This window comes from Nothobranchius furzeri, chromosome 3, assembly GCF_043380555.1.
Source record: "Nothobranchius furzeri strain GRZ-AD chromosome 3, NfurGRZ-RIMD1, whole genome shotgun sequence".
Classification (NCBI taxonomy): Eukaryota; Metazoa; Chordata; class Actinopteri; order Cyprinodontiformes; family Nothobranchiidae; genus Nothobranchius; species Nothobranchius furzeri.
The window spans coordinates 60,929,125-60,947,827 of NC_091743.1; the positions used below are offsets into that span (position 1 = coordinate 60,929,125).

Consider the following 18,703-nt stretch of genomic DNA (forward strand, 5'->3'; position numbering starts at 1 on the left):
TTTAGTCTATTATGCTTTATACAATCTATTTTATTGCTATTTTAGTATATGTTGACATTTTACCATCTATTAGGTTGTTGTTGTTTTTTTTTCAGTTTATTTGGCTATTTTGCTATTTTCAAGGCTATTTTGCAGTGTATGTTTTGCAATAAACACAGTGTTTCTATTTTACCATTTATTGCAGCTGTTTTATTATTTTTACTATTTCTATTATTGATATTTTGCTGTTTACAGTTTTCTTTATTTCTTGTGTTCATAAATTCATTCTGCACTAAATGAATTACAATAAAGTAAGTAAGTAAGTAAAAGTTTATTTATATAGCGCCTTTCACAGATATAAATCACAAAGCGCTGTACAACATGATAAAGATCAGGGCAAATACCACTAACCAATAAAAACATCAGAAAAACAATAGCAGTGTTAAATGTAGAAAATAAAATCATGAGTATAAACAAAGTGAAGGTGTGAACCCGAACAAAGCCATCATTCTGAAACATTTAGGGAGGGAACGCCTGGATGAAAAGGTGAGTTTTTAGATGATTTTTAAAGACCTCTACAGTGTTAGAGAGACGGAGATTAGAAGGTAGACTGTTCCAAAGTCTGGGTGCAATGGTCTGAAAGGCCCTGTCCCCTTTGGTTTTCAGTCTGGTTCGAGGAACAGCCAGGAGGTTTTCAGATGTGGATTTAAGGTTCCGAGAGGTGGTGTGTGGGGATAAAAGCTCAGATAGGTAGCTTGGAGCCTGGTTGTTAAGAGCTCTATAGGTCAGGACTAAAACTTTAAACTGTATTCTATATTCTACCGGGAGCCAGTGGAGGGACTGTAAAACTTCAAGTGAAATGAAATTCAGAAAATGTGATATAGATTTTTTTGGTGGAAATTAAGTAAAAATTGCAACAACAAAATTTACATTTACATTCCACTATAGTCCAAACTGACATACTGAATCTCTTGCAGTTTTTTGTCATTTCACACTCACAGAATGGAAACTAACAGGTTTGAAAATCAAACCTTCTAAAAACTAGTTGACCCAATTTCTGTGGAGGTCTTATAGGTGGAGTGTTTGTATTTTTGATGTATACAAGCTAACCCACAAAGGGGAACCAAGTTTGAAGACTTAGATAAGTTTTCTAAAAAACTGGAAAATTTCAGCAGTTTATAGAACACAGCTAGGGTCTTACAATGTTGGGTGTTTGTGCAACTTTAGCGTACATCGAGCATGATTTGGTGTGTGGGATATGTAATTGTTACACGGAAAACAGGATTTTATAAGCATTGGCTTCATCCTACTTTGTTTTGAAAGTTAAATTTTCAGGTTTAATATTCTTATTTTCTATTTTTAGTTTTGCCATTAAAACTTTCCATCCAGTCTTTGTAACTTTTCTGTGTATTTTGAGGCAACACTAAAGGAGTTACTTGTATCGTTTGGATTTTAAACAGAAAATACCATTAGTGGTCATTTTTAAGTTTTTGTGATTAAATGGTTAATATCCATTTTATTAAAGAGAAAATAAAAATAGAAGGAAAACCTGATTTGTGTCATTGGTCCATTGTAAAAGAGAAAACTACACAAATGTATGGAGGCAAACCACTAAAATAAAATGTTTGCATCAATGTTTTACAAAGAGTTCCCTCTAGTGGGTAAACAAAGCCATGTTCAGATGGTATGGATGTTCAACTTCTGATTTTTCTGGTATCAATGTACTAATGAGTCTTAAACAGAAGCATTTTACAATTTATGACTTTATTGTACCAAAGTACAATTTGTTATACAGATTGAATACAATATGCATCAATCCCTTGCTTTAGTTTTCTATACAAATGAAGAGCCTGAGCCATTCCTTGTCAGCAGCAGTCCTTGGAACACTGAGTGTTGAATGGAAAAATCACCGTTAACAGAACAATCCAATACAACTCTTTATTATCTACAATAAATAAAACACTTTAAAAGAAACTAATATTCCAGGAATGGTGGTGTGTTCAATAGATCTGCCTTCGTAGCTGAATAAAAAGTAGAGGCCCAAGTGTGTTTGGCCAACCCAAGCATGTGCTGTGTTCAAAAACAGATAAAGACCGAGATGAGTGAATACAAGCTGTTTACATACATAATTCATTACGTTTTCCAGGTTTACTATTATTAGCACTATCAGAGCTCATCTGCTGGGTGATGTTTTCTACATGTAGAAACCAGAAAACATGCCTCATCACGCACAGGCCCCAAATATTATAAAATACTTTCACCACACGTCTGTACTCAACGTGCCGGGTGACACAGATGCACATGACAAGGCAGAGAATGGCAAAAGGCAGATCTATAGATGGTTCGTGAAAAAAGAACGATGAAGATGATGTCCGTCTTTCAACTCTCTGGCAGCTCAGCTCATATTGGCGAGTATAGCTTCTAGTGAGGGTTGTGATGCCTCTCCATTTCTTCTTTGTAACTTCAGCAAGGAATTCAGAAAGATCTAGAGAATAAGGGAGTGAGATGGTCCTCTCACTGGTATTGTCTGTAATCTCCAAAAGGGGAGGTGGGAATAGGAGCAGGGGCAGGTTCTTCTGTAAACTGGGGTCCTGAAGAGAAAAATAAAATCAGTATTAGAGAATGGTGCAATGGATCAAAACACACGGTTCGGATCGATTCGCGGTTTTCAGTCACAGATCGCATCATTTTTCGGATGAGCAGAAAAAAGAGAAAGGACAAATAGCTTTGCTCTTTATTTTGTAGAACAATCAGTGCAACTTTCTTCTGCTCCATTTGCAGCTTGCTATAAAAATAGGAATTACAGAGCGGTCTGATTGCTGATTAAATGTTAAAACGGCTTGCCACAGGTACACTCCCTGTGTGTCCTGCTTTCACTAATTTCCTCACCTTTCTGAAGTGCTGTTTATTTTTCATTCCACCTCTTTTACAGATTTGTCTCCAACAATATTACAGGTCCCACCACGGTGAAGTAATAATTGTACCAGGCATTTTGCATGTGCCACACACTCCCTCCATTCACAGCGATCGGAGGTACGCGAGAGCGGCGCTCGGCAGCCAGACTGGAGGTGTGCATGCATGTGTGTGTTTGATTTTGCTGTTTGTAATATTGTATTTCACAGGAAAGCCAAAATGCTCCCATACATGAGACTTAAAACAATGCAGGTGGTTTTTCAAGCTCCTCCCCTCCGCCATGACCATCGAACAGGTGGTGCCTCGGCCCTACACATGACCGATCCACAGTCCAAGTGCGTGCCGAACCGTAGTAGGAGATCTGTGTGGATCACGGATTAAAGATGATCCGTTGCACCCCTAGTACTAGAGCAACAGGATCTTTGGTTGGATTTAAACAACCAGTGCCCCAAACCAAAACTGGACTGTGGCTATAAGGAAGCTGTGGATCTGAAACTAGACTTTAGGTCTACAGCTTCCCGTGTATCACCAAAAAGTCTAAACCCAGCTTTGACCATTTCAGACCAGATACACTTGATGTGCATTTTCATGCTTCGTACTACCGTTTGATTCAGACTAACCTCATTTTCAAAGCATACAAATATAACTTTTCATGAAAACAATTCTGGTTTATTGTCAGCTTTAAAGTTTTACAAAGGCAAGAAAATCTTTGGTAAACACAAATGATTATCCTATAGTGAAGTTTGTGTCATTTTTACCATTAAAATTTAAGCAATGATTGGAATAAAATAAGTCTAATTATAATGTAACTTACTTACTTATATTACTACTGAAAAGTACCCTTGCATATCATTTTATAAATGTAAATATATAGTCTGGAAACAACCCATAGATAGAGCTCAGTCGTGGAGCAGAATCTACGGTTACCATTCTAACTGTCCCCGTCTCCTATTGGACAACGCTACGAACAATCAGAGCAACAAACAGTGTGACATACTCATCGCTACAGAAATCAGTCACAGGCAGGCCACCATACACCACTGAGGAAGCCCAGGTCTAAATCACCCATTTTTGTATTTTATATCAATGATCACAAATAAAATCTCACGTTTTTAACTGACATTCTACTTTACATTTACGCACTACATTATTAAAACATTTAAAAGCCACCAGTTCAAATGAAAACAGGTGATAAACATATAAGTATCTTTTATAAATATCTACTATTAAATGGGCTGCATATTCCTGTGTGCATGGAGACAAGACTGTTGGTGAGCAAACACCATTAGCAGTAAAGTAAACAAGCATGTCAGGTGTTGAGTAGCAACAAGCCCAGCCAACATGTCCCTCTTTGCCAGAGCAGACATCATCCTTTAATTTTAGGGCTTTACTTAAGACAACCAACATTGACATTTAAAAATATAAAAACATGTTCACTGAGACCGGGCGTACCTAATGCATATCAGAAAAACATCCCACAATCTCTGCCGAGTGTTTTTACGGGACAAAAGTTACTCACCAGTGGGGAATTGTGAAGAAGCAAATCTTGTGAGCAGGATTCCAGCGCCCTCTATCAACGCCAGCAAAATACCTCCCATAGCAGCAGAGCCAACCATAGCAACTGGTCCATCTACAGAGAAACACATATTTTATACACATGCCTTCTGTGGTTGTGCGTCCACCTAATGTACTCACTCCTCGCAGCAAGGATAGCTCCTGTCATGGCCCCGCTTGTTATCGAGTTCCAGGGATCCTCCTTCCCTCTGACTTTTACTAAACCACAGTCGATCATTGAGAAAAGGCCTCCCCACACAGCAAAGCTACCTGCAACACACACATTCACAAACACTTTAAAACGTTCACTGAGTATAGGTTCCTAAAAAAGACACTCAACCCCCAAGCAAATGTTAAATAGGAGGCACCAGATAGATTTATTTTGGATTTCATAAATAAAAGTTATAAGGTGACTTGAGATTATCAGCTAATTCATTTCGCTAAAACTGGCTGTAGCAAGAAAAAAGTGAAATATAAAAGTGCAAGCAAGAGGTTTACTTAAATCATTTTCATGTAAACAACATGATGCCAACTAGTTTGCAAGTAATGCAATTTAAAAAAAAGAACTATATAAAGATGTTTTGATAGGGATGTTTGACATGCGGCCTACCATTAATACCAGCTGATAATGGAGTTGAAATGAAATATCCGTATTGATTTTTACTCTTTTAGTGACCCAACTTCATACCATGCACATATTATACATTGACTCTTTAGTAGCTATTTCTCTCTCAAAATGTCAAAATATCACAGATCTGAAGTTTTATTTTTATTTTACTCAACTTGTGGAAAAGTAGGATGTTTCTCTGTGTAATGAAAATATGCTGTCCTCACAGCACATAGCTATGTGTAGCTAGCCAGCTAGCTACACATAGCTATGTGTAGCTAGCCAGCTAGCAAACCACTAAAACAAAACAGGAATCTTCCTCCAAGGCTCGCTTTTCTCATCTGAAGATTTTTGAAAAATGTTTCATCATAGGTGCAATATACAAAAAAGGAAAGAATACATTACCAACTATTACACACATCTTAGCATCACGCTTAGCAATTAGCCTAGCTTAGCATGTGTGTACATTGCTTATATTTAATCAACTAAGTAGAATAGAACAGAACTTTATTGAACACCGCAGTGGACATTTTTCTTTGACTCTCCAGGACCAAAAAACATTCATAAATACATACACTCATTGTGACACTGTGTACTATGGTTGGAGCTTATTTACACTGGTAAAGGATCATTACAGCAGTGGGAACAAATTACTTTTTATAAATATATTTGGTTGCCATAGGCACCGTGTAACACCTTCCAGAAGTGTATGTTCCTTGCAGTGTTCCTCGTCCTTTCAGCAGCGTGTTTGGGGATGGTTTGTTGTGGTCTGCCCATGAGATAATTTATAAAAGTTTAGCCTTAGATCTGCAGCTCACATGACCAAACCAGGCCAGGAGACGTAGTCAAAATGCCCTCAACACTTCAGTTGCATAAGTTCAAATACACCCTAACCCATACATCCCTTGTTTCTGATCTTCTTTTTCTCTTACCTCCTAGTTGTGGGGCTCTGGTCTTGATGGCGGTTAAACTACCCCTCATCCTGTGACTCATCCCCTGGAAAAGGACGAAACATGGATCAGTGCTGAATGATTCTCAGCTCAGGAGTTGAAGTGATTTTCTCGATACAATTAAAAATCTAAAAACTACAATCAACTTTTCTGATTCAGATAAACACAGACCACAGCCCTCTAGTTGCATTTATGGGGCTGTGCATAAATCCAGAGGCTGCATCCTTTCAAGGCCACATTTTAAGGTTGATTATGCCACAGAAAAGTGACAAGGCCTTCCAAATATGAAGGAAACTCAAAATGTGTCCTTGTTTTCCCCAAATATCAAGGACAGACTAGTGGCTAGAAATCGGTGTCAGTCATCCGCCACAGAGAACGGCTGATCTAGCTCTAGGTAATTTGCTCAGTCTTCCGACGGTCACGCTCACACAGATGAGTGTTGGTGAGTGGCTGCAGTTGACTGTTGATGCTCCGTGTTTTTATTTCTGCAGGAAGCCAAACTCACCTCACACTGCCTGGAGTTTGTTCTTCAAAATTTTCATTAAATCCACTATGTTAACACATTTTTACGAGCTTCCTCCACGATGCATTTTTCACTGCAGGAATTAAAGTTTACATCACAGAGTAAAAGTTCTGCAGACAAGTTTGTTTACATTTTAGCCGCTGCGCACCTGCGCAGTGTGAGGCTAAGGAGGGGGGACGCAATGCTGCTCTCAGGGTCTCTGCGGGCTGCGAGTAGGACCGACAGATAGCTGGTATGATCGGCTCTGAAAGGCATTGATCAGAATTTGCATATCATGCTTTTTTCACGGAGATCGACAACAGATTCTTCTTCCGGTCAGCAGCCTTAAATCTGAACGATTCTGGAAAAAACTGACGGTTAGTCCCGGTTCCAATCGATGCCCAACCCAACAGACCGGGTAATCCAGGTCCTTACTAGGATACTATCCCTGGATTTGGACCCATCCAGCATCCTTGACCAAGCCATTAAATGTCAAGGCTAGTCTTCATGTGAGTGTGTAAAAGGGAACCCTGTAAAACACTGTTGGTTAACTTACTGAAGGTGCATTTCTGAAGCCTTTCACAGCCTGAAAAATTCCTCCACCAATAGCTCCCATGGTGAAAGCTCCACCACAGTCATCCACAATCCTCCAGGGGCTACAAGTAAAAAACAGAATTCAAAATTCTGATCTAAAAAAAGTCTCAAGAAAACTTTATTTTAGTGTTAAAATGCAACACAGTCATGGATGATGTTTGAAGTGTGTGCTTCCAAGCTGAAGTTCAAATAAACACACAGTCTTAATTGGAACTGTAGCATTTACTATACGGGACACACAGAACTATTGAGATTAAAACAAACTATGAAGCCTCAAGAAAAAAACTTTTTTGTGTCAATTTTATGGGGGGGAAAAAAGAGATGTAATTAGGGAAGAGTTTACTGAGATGAGCGATCCCTAGCCCTGCAGCCAGAACTGTAAATAGAGATAGGTGCAACAAATAGAAATGCTTAAAAGAGTTTGATTTATACCAAAGAGGAACAAAATGTGAATTATTAAACACAGCAAAAGGTCTGGTGACAGAGTACACAGACACTGATAACTATGTCTTTTAAACTGTTCTGTTTATGTGATGTTTGAATAATTCTGGTAACCACTCTTATGAAAACAGATGACAGAAATTGAGCGATAACCCCCTAAGTTTTTCTTCAACTCATTTATATTTAACATCCAAGAACCAATTTCATGCAGTTTTTCTAAAATAAAGTTTTCTGAAAAAATTTCATGTCTGATTCAGTCAGACTATTTTTTCAGTCAAGTCTTTGAACCTGGACTTGGTTTAGAATAACACCTGAAGAATGACGCAACTCTCATCACACAATTTGAAGACTGATGAAATTTTGAGCTCATTTCTTACACTTCATTTACTACACTTAGAAATGTTCAGCTTTACAAAAACTCTACAAATCTGCCATACCTGTCAAAGTATGTTTTTTGACATTTTTGTCTGAACAAAAATGAACAAATTACATGTGTTACAATACTAAGATCCCAGTTATTGAGAGAGATCATTGTATGAGTGGATTAACAAAGCAGCATCATAAACAGTTTTAAAACACTCAATAGCAGCAAACTAACAGCTGACATATAAAGCCAACTTCTTCTCACTGGAAATGATTAAAAGGCATTTTTCCCTGTCTTGGATTTCAAACATTAACCTAATTTAACCCTCAAAATGTCTTGCTATAAAACAGCATTTGTCAAATTTTAAATGATCTCTTGTTAAACCTGTTTTTATAAAGATGACCCAGCTAGACAACTAAGGTGTTCCAGTGTTAGGCATATTTAATATAACTCAATAGGAGTATCTCAGAACGTTTGATATGTATATGTCTGATCATACGATTTTGTCTTAAATTACAAGTTGTGTAATATCCGGATGGTTAGCACACTGGTGGCTAACTGAGCTAACAGCTACATCAACAATGTCTAATAGCCTAACAATATCTGAAGACGATAACTTTTATAAATGCTGTTAGTGATTAATATAAACTGTGACACTTATAATTCACAAAGCGTAACTTCAGTTCCTGAATTTACTTTGATGACATGTGGACGAGAAAAACGGCAAGGTCACCAACAACGTGATTTAGCCTTTCCGTTCTGATGCTAGCACAAAAGCCCATTAAACTCAAGGAGAAATTAGCATTTGAGCTAAATTGGCCAGCCGGTATTTTTTTTTCCAGGTGTATCGGGATGTGCCACAAGCTTTAACAATAAATATAAAGATGAAAACTAAATGCAATGCTCATTTTAAATTAGATAAAATTGGCTAATTTTATTAAAACAACGTAAACTGTAACATTTATCGTTATTTTGAAACTTACCACGGCTCTCTGGCATATTCCTCCATTTTGTTCTTTAGCTGTTACCACTGACGTAACGTAACGTCACTTCTTCCTTAAAAAAGAAAAACTTTATTGAAAAAAAATGAACAATGACAAATTTTCAACACAGGACTTTAATCACGCTCCTTCAAGACACTAAATTAAAAGAGAAGCAAAACCTTGTAGTGACATATATATTAAAACACATAAGGGCGAAAATAAAAAGAGGTACAAAGTACAAATGAAACAAACATGGAATACCAAACCAGTAGAAAAACAAATACTAAATAGAAGGAAATCGATAAAAATTAAGTTGTCCTATGAATGTGTAAAGCCTAATTGCAAGAGAATTAGTTTCAAACATTTTTGTAAAACGGAAGATAATTTTTAAACGCCATTGGGTGAGACTAGGCATATGTACATGTATGTAGGTCTATATACTAATAATACTTTGTAAAGATAAGATTGTTTATAAAAACAATGCAGTTTTTCTCTTTTAGGATTATACCAAACGGAACAAAGATTCACGGAAAGATTTCTGACAGTGTCACATTCATGCTCCATGTTCATGCTCTGTTTTCTCCAATGTTGTTTTATAGATGTAACAATTTTCATATGACCCCCTCTCTCTCTCTCTCTCTCTCTCTCTCTCTCTCTATATATATATATATATATATATATATATATATATATATATATATATATATATATATATACACACACACACACACACACACACACATATGTGTGTGTGTAAAGTACAGGCTAAAAGATTGGATACAACTTCTCATTCAATATGTTTTCTTTATTTTTCATGACCATTTACTGTACGTTGGTAGACTCTCACTGAAGGCATCAAAACTACAAATGAACACATGTGGAGTTATGTACTTAACTAAAAAAGATTAAATAACTGAAAAAATGTTTTATATGCTATTTTCCTCAGAAAAGCCACCCTTTTTACTACATAATATTTTATAGCCATACTATGTTAGAAGATTGTAAAAAGGGATGAAAAAATGTTTTAAGCTAATTTGTTTTCCAAGTTTCTTAAAGCAGCTTTAATACCTTCAAGTTTTCCTGATTTGACAGGGTAAAGCTGTGGAAAAAAATCCACTTTGTTCTTTGTTTCATAAAAAATGGTTAAATGAATGTTCCAGGCATTTAAAAAAACTGTAATACAAACTTCTTATAAACCGCAAGTTGGTACTATTAAAGTTCTTTTCTGCTTTTAAACGTTGACATAATTTTTCTGCAAGCCCGTGTGTTAGTGTTAAAGCATTTAACGGAATGTTTTCATTCCCTCTCCTGTTTTTCTCCATCAGAGACTGACGCTGCTGGTCAGAGGAGCAGCTACAGCCAAGAGACAGACAGCTGGCATGCAGCCCATTATTAGAAAGGGGGAAAGGAATGACTTGCAAAGCAAACTCTCATTGAGAAATGACCAAATATGGAAGCAGAGGCTGAAGCAGGGTTTGGAGAGATAAACAGTTGCTGGTAATGCTCATGCTCCCCTTTTCCATGTCTGAGTATGCTCAGATGATGGTTACCTTTTCAGCCAGAGTTGCCATGCAGCTTCACATGAACAGCATCAAGTAGAACACATGAAAGAAAATCTCCACTTTAAAAATTGAAAAGTTGAGTTTATGGAACAATTCTGCACTCTGTGTGAATAAGGAGTAAGGCCATGTTTACACAAACAATGTGTGTGGTTCATTTTCGTATGGCTTCCAGGTGGACTGCCATTCACACTGACTGCACATCATGTTTGGAACATCTCCATTCAATTCAATTCAATTCAATTCAATTCAATTCAATTCAAGTTTATTTGTATAGCGCCAAATCACGACAAGAGTCGTCTCAAGGTACTTCACATAATAAACATTCCAATTCAGGACAGTTCATTAAGCCAATCTGAAATAATTTTTCCTATATAAGGAACCCAGCAAATTGCATCAAGTCACTTACTAGTGTCAGTGACTATACAGCAATCCTCATACTAAGCAAGCATAAAGCGACAGTGGAGAGGAAAACTCCCAACTCTCCATAAATTTAATGGTGAGTTGATGCAATAACAACTACATGAACGGAGAGGAGATGTTAAACAAAATGCTCATCAACCATCATACACTCTGAGCCATGGACGTAGTTTTGACTTTAGAAGTGGGGGACACACAACCGGCATGAACACTTGGGAAGGGGGGGTATCTTTACTGTAGGTTCTAATGGGAAATGAGCTTCAACACAAACGGTTGTTTTCTGCTTGGTCCTAGTGCTCCACCCGTGTCTATTTAGAATAGTGTAATTTTGTTTTTGGATGGTTAAAAAGTGCAGAGGACAAAAAATGACTTTGGAAAAAGAAGGGGACCCCCCCCCCCCCCCCCAAAAAATACTACGTCCCTGCTGTGAACCGATATCTCTGTCATTAATAATAAAGCAAAAGCCGGAAAAAACAATGCAGCACAGGTTTATTTTGAAAAATACTGGATGGTGGATGCCCCTTGCTGAAAACATGTCTCACTTCCTGTCTGGCTCATGTCAGTTCTTTAGCTTCCTGACAAACCGCATGTGGCATCTGGAAAAAATAGACTCTATGCAGAAACTAAATTAGTTGCATGAAAACTGTTGATAAAAAATCCTTACACATTAATGATTCAGTATCAAAACACATAATATCAATATTTTCTGCAATTGCTAATTGTTTTACTTTACATTTAAAAGAAATGTGTGTATTACTCTTTTCATTGGTTTAGTGAAACCAGTCGACACAACTTGCTTAGCCCTGTGATGCATTAATGATGAAATCCTCAACCATGATTTTTTTAGCAATTTTTTTCTTTCATCTTTAGGTGTGAATGAAACAAATTTCAACAAATATTTTTTGTAACATTTAATAATTTACACATGGTTTATTACATGTCCACCTCAGTGGACAGCGTGCATTCTGAACATGAAATATGTTGGCTTGACTTACTGAAGTCCAAATGGAGGGGCTCAAATGCAATAAAGTCTTCAACATCTGTGCTTAATAGCAAAAATAAATAAATAACAATTTTGAGTACCTGTCCACTGTAGTGACCATTATGCATCAAAGGGTTAAGTAAATTCAACATTTAATTTCTAAAAGTGTGTGTTGGATGTGTCGTCTCTCCAAAATGTTCAATTACAGTACTGAAATTGGGTTCATGACTTTAATAAATCCCAAATCTGCATGATTATTTGAAAAAAGAAAACTCCAGATTCACATAAAGTACAAAAAATACTTCAAATGGTAATTTGTGTTGCAGATCAGTTGTTATGTATGGGCGTGAGTCTAATATAGCACTGTGGTTGTTTGGCTTTCCAAGCAACACCTAGATCTGAGGAGGAATGTACACAGTGGATCAGAACATAAACCAGCCGCTAAGCTATCATTCTTTATCAAACAAATAAATAAATATATATACATATATATATATATATTTATACACATGATGAACAAGTCCAATGTTCACTCACAAACATACCAACATCTTTTATTAAAGGCATACAGGCTCCATCAGACACGGGCGTATAAACATGTTTGATTCTTCGTTTCTTTGAAGCTCTTTTAAGTAGACATGCTGTTTCATTGCACAGAAAATAAAGAGAAAATTCTTGAAAGAGTTCCACGACTACCTGGTAAAGCGGAGATACATGGCTGCATCGCAAAGCAATAAAGCAAGGCAACCGGGCTAAAACGATTCTGCACAAAAATAAAACACCAGACACGGACGGACAGTGGTTTTACGTAATTTTCTCAACATTAAAAGTCCTTCCTCGTGCTTCATTTATTTCCCTGGGCTTCCTTCCAAAACCGTCTGAGATGTCTTGAGATTTGAAAATGTGATGCACAATCAACGGCCACCATGAGACCCCCCCCCCCCCCCCCCCCGGGGCTTAACCAGGGATCCATGTTTAATTCCCTGATGTCTCCACCCACTTTAAACATAATTACAGCTGACCAGTTAAACGCGGATCCTCCCACTAATAAATAAATGGTCAGGTGAACATTCACCACATGTAGTTTTATCATTTTATAGAGTTGTCTGAAGCTGATCGCATGCTCCCACCACACTCACATTCAGAGGCACATACAACACGTTATCTGATCATCTTTACATAATCTAGTGCAAAAAGAAGAAGAAGCATCGATATGAACAGAAGACCGAGAGTCTTGGGCTGTCTCTGCAGTCTGCTTGTGAAGAGCCCCTGCATCACTCATTCTCATGTCCCTTTGGTCCAGTGTTTGAGAGGAGAACTCATAGTGAGGGCTGGGATTTCATATTTCGGCCAACCGGCTGCAGGAACGTAGAGTTCATCTCCGAGAAAACCTGTGGTGAGATGTACGCCCCCTCCCCCCGTCTTTATACGTTCCATCAGACAATCTCACTGCAGCCACTTTGGTACTGGCACCTGGAGGTAAAACAAGATGCGAGTCAGTGTGATGGAGCTCATTCTTCTGCTCTAACTTCTCTTACCTTCTTCAGTTGTTTCACGTTGCTTCCTCTGATTGAGGCCAGCAGTTGGTCCCTTGAGTTCTTGCTGCGACCTGAGCGGTCTCCATCCAGCATGGGAGGTGGAGGAGGCGGAGGCCCACTGCCAGGAGGTGGTGGTGGAGGTGGTGGCGGAGGCAGGGCCCCGGTTCCCCTCCTAGGCGTCAGCTTTGGTGAAGGCATCGGCGAAGGGATGGGAGACGGTTTTGGGGAGGATATCGGAGAACTCCTCTGAGATCCTCCACCCCAAGTTTTGGGCACCTCTAGGGCCCCCTTCTTCTCCCCGTTAGCCTGGGCCATCTTCTGCTCCTGCAGGCGCTTTTGCCGTTGTCTGTCCATGTTGCGACTCAGTATGTTAGTCGTGGTCATCCTCGGCCCCGCCAGCTCGAAGTGATAGCCCAGTTTCAGCAGGGTGGTGTTTTCCTTCAGGATCTTGACCATTTCCATCTCAGTCTTCCCTCCACAGATGTGGCGCTGATTTTGAAAGCGGAGCTCAGTGAGGGTGGAGTTGTACTGCAGCGCCTGGATGAGAGACAGGATGCCTTTGCCGGTGAGAAGGTTGGAGTCCAGGTTAACGCTGGTGAGGGTGTTGTTGCTGCGCAGCATGCCGGCGATGGCGTAAGCCACATGGTCGTCTGCGCGACAGTTGGCCAGAGCAAAGGTCTTAATGTGGCTGTTGTTGTGAAGAGCTTCTGCAAACTCCATGAGTGTCTTAGTCTTGATGACCTCTGAGTTGTTGACATTGAGCTCAGTGAGGGCAGGGTCGTTGCTTCGGACCTGCTGCAGCAGCTCATCGAACATGCTGGAGTCTTCATCGTCCTCCTCGTCCCGCTTCACCTTACTGTTTGGGCTGTTTTTGGACACACAGTTGTCAAGTTTTCCTGTTTCCGTTTTCCCTTTACTGTCGTCTTTTTCTTTCCTGTCTGTGTTTATCTTTGTGTCTGTCACATGGTCACTGTGGTTAAGCAGCTCTTCTCTTCTATTTCCGTTTTCCAGCTTATCTCGTTTTACCTCAGCCTCCTCAGACAGCTGCCTCTGCAGCTGGACACCAGATTTGTTCTCGTCTTTGGCCTTTTCCCCATCCACTCCAGGCTTGTTTTCTTCCTTTTTAACTTCTTGTGTTTGGCTCTCAGACACCTTGCTTTGCTTCTCAACCATTTTGGAGACGAGCCCTTGCGTCCTGATGTTCTCGGTTTTCCTCTCTCTCTCCTTCCCAATGTCCTTCTCACTTTTTTCTCGTAGCTTTGAGATGATGTCTTTGGTTTTGCTTTCATCTCGCTTCCTGCTGTCTTCCTTTCGCTCCTTTTCTTTGCCCTCATCCTGTTTGTCCTGTAACTTGGAGATCATGTCCTTCATTTTACTGCCTGTGCTCTCTCTGTTGTCTCTCCTTTCTCTTAACCTGTAGTCCTCGTGTCTGTCCTTCTCCTTAATCTCCTCCTTTGAGGAACTCTCTCTGTCTTCCTGCTTTCTGAGACGACTCGAACGCCAACTTTGCTCTTCTCTGACACTTTCAGAACCTTTGCCATTTCTGTCCTTCACCCTGATGTCTCTGTCCGCCGTGAGGCTCGGTGGTCTTCGTGCTCCCACTTTCATGTCATCATTCCCCTCCTGGCTGAGGCCCATCTTCCTCAGGTATTCCTGCTTCCGGCTTTCTTTCTTTGGTTCCCCCTACAGGAAGAGGAAGAGGAGCAGTGTGACACGATTGCATGCAAAGAAACACAAATCACTTCAACAAAAATGTATGCATCTCGTTGTTCCAATGACTTATTGCCTCAACGCTGTACAATCTTACACTTGCACACAATATGTGATGATTAATCATGCAAATACTTCTGTAAATCCTGTATTTTTCCACCGTGAAACTGTTCTTCATCCATCTAGACACTGTAAACACTCTCATACACAATATGGCATGTGTGTTTACACTCAGCAAAAGGACAGGGAGCCTTTTTACTTCTTTTTTTTAAACAGGGCTGGAACGCTTGTGAAGCAAGTAGCTCGTTTGATTTGTGAGTGTGCTGCTTTGCAGTGTGAGGCTCTGGCAGATGTATCCTTAAAAGGCAGCAAACATAGGAGCAATCAACCAAGGAATTCCATCAGGCTGGGATTAAGAAGCTTCGCATCCAACTGGATTGCTTCTCCTTTAAGCACACAAACTGCCACAAATCTCGCTCCTGGACTCTTTACCGAGGAGGGCTTTCTGGTGTCCCTATGTGAAAAAGCCGAGCGTGTCGTCAGAGGAACGAACGATGGAAACGTCCCGGTGGCTAGCAAGAGGTTGTTTCTCTGCTTCTATTCATGATGGAGAGCGGTGTGGACACAAACAAGCCTCAGAGGAGAAAACAACGTTTTCCATGGCACAGAAGAGACCTTTGGGAGGGACTATTTTAGAGCTAATGGACTCGGGGTGCATAAGGCCCAGCTGCTATGAATCCAGTGATGAACAGCTTTCAGTAAAATACCCCTGCAGTTTATCACTCACTTAGAAAACAAACAGATCTATTCATACAGGTCTCACCTCCGCTGCGCTGTTTGTTCACTCACCTCAGATGACTGCTCCCTCTGGCTCAGCCTCCGCTTGGCGTCACTTCGTGTGTCTGAGTCTTGGACACTTCTGCTCGGAGGCTGCTGTGTTTGGATGGTCGTCTTCCCATCTTCCAGGCCGATGTCTGGAACATTCATCAGGTCTTTATCCAGCTCCTCTACCTCCTCAGGAGACAGGGTGGACAGCAAGTTGTCCAGGTCTGGGTCCTCGCTGACCTGTCGGCCCGTACGGGTCAGGCCTCTCACCTTTCGCCTAGACATTACAGTGACGTTTTCCTCAGAAGAGGTAACGATGCCAACTAGTAAATCCCTTTATCGGGAATCAAAAAGCTTCTCTCGTCTTGTCCCTGTGCACCAAGTCGCTGCTGTCCTCTCCTGTCGCGTCCCCCTCACCAAAAAGCATCAATCCTGCAGCAAAGAGGCTGCAGTCGCCGTCCTGCAGTGAGGGGTAGCAGTGATGAAGTGCAAGAGGCTCCCATCATCAAAGAGCAGAGTGAGGCTGGGACATTCTTGGAAATCCTGTTAAGTGCATGTCCATATTTAGTCCAGGGTACACTCTCCTTTAAAGGTAATGGGAAGGGCGGACGTTCACACAGCAGACTTCCTATTACACAATCTGTGTTTACACGGGAGGACAGATGATGATTTATTTTAAAATCTTATTTGGGGACAAAATCTGCTATTTTATCCCTAATAAAGCCAAATAGATGCATTAATGAGGTGGAAAGAGATTAAATATGTCAGAGATCCAAATTCAGTGATGGGAGAAAAGTGTTCAGACAAAATCTCCCTGATCTCTTAACTACTGGTTTAATATTTATAAGGCTGGCTACAATTCTTTGTGCATAATTTAAACAAAAACAGGTAATTCTTTACAAGGGTCCCTTTAATGTAACTAAGTGCATTATTATGCATTAATAAACAAAGGGTCCCTTTAACATTTCCAATAATTTTAACTATAAAGAGTCCATAAGGTTAGGACCAAAGGGCCGGGGGTGCGGTGGGAGCATCTGCTTAGTAATGTTTTACATAATATGGTTTGAAATTGTTAATATTTTGTTGGTTTATTATTCTTAATAATGTACTTCGAACATCTATAAAGGGACCCTTAATGTAAAGTGTTACCCAAACTTAATTCAAAGAAAATGAATGAATGAATGAATGAATGAGATGTTATTTGAAGTATATAAATTAAACATCTTATACAAAGGACTCACCATCCTTTTTTCCCAGTCCAAATATATCCAGGCTGAACATGAATCTGGGCTCATGTGATCTTTTCCCTTGTATTCATGGATGCAGCAGCAATCTTTGATTATGGTGAAAATATTTTGGAACATGATGATCGACATCATCCTTTGACACGTGATTTTGCTTCCATAGATGCCAATCTACCTTCTTAAAAGATATAAAATATAAAATATTACAGTACTGAGCTGCTGTTGGCTATTTAGTGGAAGACTGATCTATGCATTAACAGTAATAATATGCTGAGCATTACTTTTTAAATAATTCAGTGTTTTAACATCTGCTTACTCTGTTGCATGACAGGTAAGTTTTTGTTTTAAGATATTTGCATTCTTTTTATTCAGAATTTTATTTTAAAAACAGATAAAACACTGCAGGGAGCGGGAGATCGACGGGCGGGTTGGGGCAGCATCTGCAGTGATGACGCTGAACGGGTCTGTCATGGTGAAGAGAGCGCTGAGCCAGAAGGCAAAACTTTCGATTTACCTGCCGATCTACATCCCAACCCTCACCTAAGATCACGAGCTTTGAGTAGTGACCAAAAGAACGAGATAGCGGATACAAGCGGCCAAAATGAGTTTCCTCCAGAGGGTGACCACGCTCAGCTGTCGAGATAGGGCGAGGAGCTCAGACATTTGGGAGGGACTCTGAGCAGAGCCGCTGCTCTTCCGCTTTGAGAGGAGCCTGCTGAGGTGGTTCATGCATCCAGTCAGAATGCCGCTTGGACACCTTCCTGCGGTTGTGTTGCGGACCTGTCCTGCCGCCAAGAGGCCCCCAGGTCGACCCAGGACACGTTCGAGTAAGAACATCTCCATTCTGGCCCGGAAATGCCCTGGGGTCCAGCCGTAGGAGCTGGTGGGGGTGATCGGGGAGAGGGCTGTCTGGGATGCCCTCCCCACGACCTGGACCAGAATAAATGGAGGAAAACGAACAAACAATAATATACCACATTTAAAATTCTGAATTATTGTAGATGTTATTAAATCAGAAAATTTAAAACGATTCTGGTTTATTTTTGGTCAAATACAGAAAAGATCAATCGAATGACAATATAAAAATAAGTCAGTAAGTCTCACTTTCAAATGGGTAATTTTTCTGAAAAAAATAAAAGGAAATTATATTTAAAAACACTAAATCAATATAAGTTCTTTTATGTATATTTAATGTGAAGGGTTGCCGGTCAATAGTGACCTCTAGTGGCCAACTTGCATTACCAAATGTTGGTTTTCCAGTTTAAAAAAAATCACGACACAATTAAACTTTACATTCCAAAGTTAAATTTTATGTTAATAGAAATAATTTATTTTCCACTCATTTTATATTACAATGTCATACCATCCTTATGACACGTTACATTTCCACCTAATGCCAGTTTCATTAAAACACACTCATGGAGTTGGTTTAGAAGCAGAAACAAACCGCAGCATCATTAAGAAAATCTCATAATAAATAATAATTGAGAATATTCCAACGAGGAAATGCCAGCGCTCTTCCTGCTTCAACTAACCTG

The 18,703-nt window shown here is 39.7% G+C and overlaps 2 protein-coding genes across 2 annotated transcripts; both read right to left on the reverse strand.

Annotated features, from left to right (window-relative positions):
• Positions 1-1,724: 1,724 nt before the first annotated feature.
• Positions 1,725-8,987, reverse strand: timm17a (translocase of inner mitochondrial membrane 17 homolog A (yeast)). Its single transcript, XM_015959187.3, has 6 exons — positions 8,888-8,987; positions 7,062-7,161; positions 5,986-6,049; positions 4,588-4,716; positions 4,412-4,522; positions 1,725-2,570 (listed from the first exon to the last, which is right to left on the reverse strand). The coding sequence occupies exons 1-6, from the start codon at positions 8,911-8,913 to the stop codon at positions 2,494-2,496; spliced, it is 507 nt and encodes a 168-aa protein (XP_015814673.1). The 5' UTR covers positions 8,914-8,987; the 3' UTR covers positions 1,725-2,493.
• Positions 8,988-13,073: 4,086 nt separating this feature from the next.
• Positions 13,074-16,352, reverse strand: lmod1b (leiomodin 1b (smooth muscle)). Its single transcript, XM_015959186.3, has 3 exons — positions 15,946-16,352; positions 13,387-15,069; positions 13,074-13,321 (listed from the first exon to the last, which is right to left on the reverse strand). Exons 1-3 carry the CDS (start codon positions 16,204-16,206, stop codon positions 13,295-13,297), a joined length of 1,971 nt encoding a protein of 656 aa, XP_015814672.3. The 5' UTR covers positions 16,207-16,352; the 3' UTR covers positions 13,074-13,294.
• Positions 16,353-18,703: the final 2,351 nt, after the last annotated feature.